The sequence below is a fragment of the Arvicola amphibius genome, chromosome 3 (assembly GCF_903992535.2).
Source record: "Arvicola amphibius chromosome 3, mArvAmp1.2, whole genome shotgun sequence".
NCBI lineage: Eukaryota > Metazoa > Chordata > Mammalia > Rodentia > Cricetidae > Arvicola > Arvicola amphibius.
Window position 1 is genome coordinate 106,163,294 of NC_052049.1, and position 4,111 is coordinate 106,167,404.

At 36.3% G+C, this 4,111-nt stretch overlaps 1 protein-coding gene across 1 annotated transcript; it reads right to left on the bottom strand.

Annotated features, from left to right (window-relative positions):
* Positions 1 to 2,962: 2,962 nt before the first annotated feature.
* On the bottom strand, positions 2,963 to 3,895 carry LOC119809786 (olfactory receptor 8B3-like). The gene has a single exon (XM_038322915.1). The coding sequence runs from the start codon at positions 3,893 to 3,895 to the stop codon at positions 2,963 to 2,965; it is 933 nt and encodes a 310-aa protein (XP_038178843.1).
* Between the last annotated feature and the right edge of the window lie 216 nt (positions 3,896 to 4,111).

The following is a 4,111-nucleotide window of genomic DNA, read 5'->3' on the forward strand; positions in this document are numbered from 1 at the left end:
TGCCAGAAATGTCCAGATCCTATTGCCATACTCATGAATATCTTGCATATCACCATAGAACCTTCACCTGGCATTGGATGGAGAAAATGACAGAGCCCCACATAGGAGGACCGGACTGAGCTCCCAAGGTCCTGATGAGGAGCAAAAGGAGGGAGATCATGAGCAAGGAAGTCAGGACCGTGAGGAGTGCGTTTACCCATTGAGACGGTGGGACAGATCTAATGGGAGACCACCAAGTCCAGTTGGAATGGGACTGATGGAACAGGGGACTAAACCGGACTCTCTGAATGTGGCTGACGGTGGAGGAGGACTGAGAAACCAAGGACAACGGCGATGAGCCTGAACTCTACAGCATGGACGGGCTCACTGTGAGCCTTGTCAGTTTGGTTGCTCACCTTCCTGGATTTAGGGGGAGCTGGGAGGACCTTGGACTTAACATAGTGAAGGGAACCCTGATGGCTCTTTGGCTTGGAGAGGGAGGAGGTGGGGGTATGGGTGGAAGGGAGGGGAGGGAAGGGGGAGGAGGAGGAGAAGAGATGGAAATTTTTTATAAAAAAATAAAGAATTAAATAAAAAAATCTAGAAAAAAAGAGTATCTAATTGTGCTACTATTGTCCTACACATTTGAATGAAGCATTTTAAATAAAAATTTAACAATTTGTAATTTATTTAGATACTCTTAGAAAATTGTATTACTACTTTAAAATTATTATCTTGAAAAGTTGTCCTTTCTGGTCCTTCTATAACTGCTCCCCCGTGAATGTTGCTATTCTTAAATGGTGCAACACTAACTCCCAAATGTGTGTCCTCCTGAACTCACTTGAAATCCTAGATGAGAGTCTAGTAGGGTTGCAAACATTATAGCTATTCCATGAAGAAAAATTCTTAATTTCAACTTAAGTTGATCTATTCCATTTGAAATGTATAAGATTCTTTTGAAAGCTTATGTATCTCAGTAGCTAGTAAAGGTCTCATACAGCTTTAATGTGTAAAAGAAAATTAAATTGACCAATCAAGATACTATCATCTTAAGCTTGAAATCACAGAAGCCTATGAATTATTTGGGCTAACTGGCAGTCCCAGATATTTTGTTCAATATAGATAAACAGAAAGATGGATTGGTAGCCAGATACAGAACCAGATAGAAAGGAAATAGATATGAAGACATAATAATATGAGCTTATCAACATCTCATAGCCATTAAAGTAACAATGATTTGCCTCCATGTTATAAATATACACAAATAGCATTCACAGTATAGCTAAGCCAGTAGCTGTGCCTTTTAGTCCTGTCAATATCAGTGAGTTTCCTACACTATGTAAGAAAGGTTGTGGTTGGTAGATCTTCAGAATGCTCAGTCAACCCATTCCACCATTGTCAGTGGAGGATACATCTGCCCTACTTAAAAAATGTGTAAGATTTTGTTTTGATTTTATTGTCTTCCTTAATAACTTGAGAAAGAATACGGCATTGGAACATAGTTTTTCTTAATTTTATTTGTTTTCTTTTAATAAATATACTCAGTTGCACTCTGTATAAATTACAAAGACCCATTCCCTCTAAAGAGTTTTGAAAAAAATCCCCTTTCATTAGCACTTTATTCACTTAGACAAATCTTCATAAGCAGAACCTGTAGCACAGTTGAATAAAATTACAGTAGAACTTTACCATTTTTGCTATTTCTCTTTCTCTGTGATGTTATGATGTGATCATAGCATTATTTAACAATAATGTTAATGGAATCCTTGGTTGTTTTCCCTTATTTTGTGTTGGTAATGTGTTATTGAAATTTAGAACATCTGCTCTCTTCTCTACATCCTCTACTGGGGAGCTAATTGTCTCCTTCAATTGCTAATGTGACAGATACACCAGGCTCCTTAAAGACTGTACATATTCCTCATTTTGCACCTTCATTAAATGTGTTATATTTCTGTTGTACAAGTTTGTCATATCTACATGCAATCATAACAACATAAACTGTATTGTTATCATCTGCAGTTTACTAGCACTATAAGAAACTTAAAACACTGAAAAAGAAATGAAAATACTAAATAATGTAAAGACCTCCCATACTACAATTGACAATTTTAGTATTGTAAAAGTGCTCATCATTACAAAAAAAAATCGACAAATTCATTAAAATCCCTATTAAAATCCCATTGTAATTCTTCATAGAAATGAAAAACCCATGAGCACTCTTCCCATAAACAAACATATAAAAACAACTCAAGTGAATGTTGGCTATGTTTTCTGTAGAATTTTTAACAATTTCTGAAATGGCCTTAAATAAACTTTGTCTATTTTGTGTAATTTATACAAAGATGTGATTATTATAAAATAAAAATATTCATTAACTCTTATTGCTAAATTTTCCTTAAATAAAATATTACACAACCTCTTAAGGTAAGATGTTTTGTGACAATAAGTAAGTACACCTATGTCATAAATATGTGAATTTACTCTTTACCAACTGAGAAAAATAATCTACATTTTAAAAAACTGTTTCAGAGACTCATTGAGTAGAGCTCTTGATCCACAAACATTAGGGCCTGAGTCTCTAGAATCCATATAAAGTCTAATGTGATAGTACAAATCTGACATCTCGGGGCTGGAGAGATGGCTCAGTGGTTAAGAGCACTGGCTGCTCTTCTAGAGGTCCAGAGTTCAATTCCCAGCAACCACATGGTTGCTGTAATAAGCATCTGTAATAAGATCTGGTGCCCTCTTCCGGCATATGGGAATACATGGAGGCAGGATGTTGTATCCATAATAAATATATAAATAAATTTTTAAATAAACAAAACAAAACAGTCTGACATCTCAGTGTTACTAAGAGAAGAATTTTTAGATCTGAATGGGCTAGTAATCTGGGAAATCGATAAGTGAAAAACAAGATAAACTAAACAGATGAGAAAAGAGAACTAGCACACAAAATAAGAGGCAAAAAGACAAACTTGCATAATCAGAAGATCCTGCTGATCAAGGTTTTCTTCAGGGCAACTTTAATATCTTTGTTCCTCAAGCTGTAGATTAAAGGATTCATCATGGGAACCACATTGGTGTAAAAGACAGAATATATTTTCCCTTCGTTCATAGATCCATCTGTGGAGGGTTTAAAATACACAAATGCACCTGATCCAAAGAACAAAGAAACAGCAAGGATGTGGGAGCTACAGGTACCAAAGGCTTTGGACCTGCCCTCAGAGGAAGTGATGTGGAAGATGCTGGAAAGAATGAAACCATAGGAGATAAAGACAGTTGAAGTAGGAACAATGATATTGATGCTTACAACCACAAAAATCACAAGCTCATTGATGTATATGCTTGAGCAGGAGAGCTGGAGCAAAGGGGGAATATCACAGAAGTAGTGGTTGATGGTGTTTGCATCACAGAAGGTCAGTCTTAGCATGCATACAGTGTGAGTCACAGCAGTAGAAAATGAGATAATGTAGGAACCAAGCATAAGGTTCAAACATAGTTTAGGAGACATGACAACATTATATAACAGTGGATTACAGATGGCCATGTAGCGATCATAGGCCATTGAAGTCAACACATAGCACTCAGAAACAGCAAAGAAGATAAAGAAATAGAGTTGGGTCATACATTCTGTGTATGTAATTACATTTTTCCTTAATATAAAGTTCATAAGCATTTGGGGAGTGAACACAGAACAATAGCAAATGTCTATAAAGGACAAGTTGAAGAGAAAAAAGTACATAGGGGTATGGAGGTGAGAATTCAGCACAGTTAGAATTATCAAACAGAAATTTCCCAATGCAGTGACAAGATACATTCCTAGGAAGAGAAAGAACAAAGGCATTTGAAGTTCAGGTTCATCTGTTAGTCCTACCAGAATGAATTCGGTCACCAAAGAGAAATTAGCTGAGTTCATTCTTCCCTAAGGGAATCTGTGGACACAAAAAATAGAGCTGCATTAGAGGATGATCCATACTAGCCAGGAGTCCTTCCCACCTGTGAGGTCTATGCTGGAAATTTTTCTTCTAGTTCAGACTAATACAGATTCAACTGGTGCTGTCACTAACAGATTACTTCATAGTTTTCCAGTAGTACCACATTTTATATTATTTATGAAAAGTTTAAAGAATAC

Coding starts and splice junctions, on each gene's coding strand:
- LOC119809786 (XM_038322915.1), bottom strand. CDS start 3,895: ATGAACTCAGCTAATTTCTCTTTGGTGACCGAATTCATTCTGGTAGGA.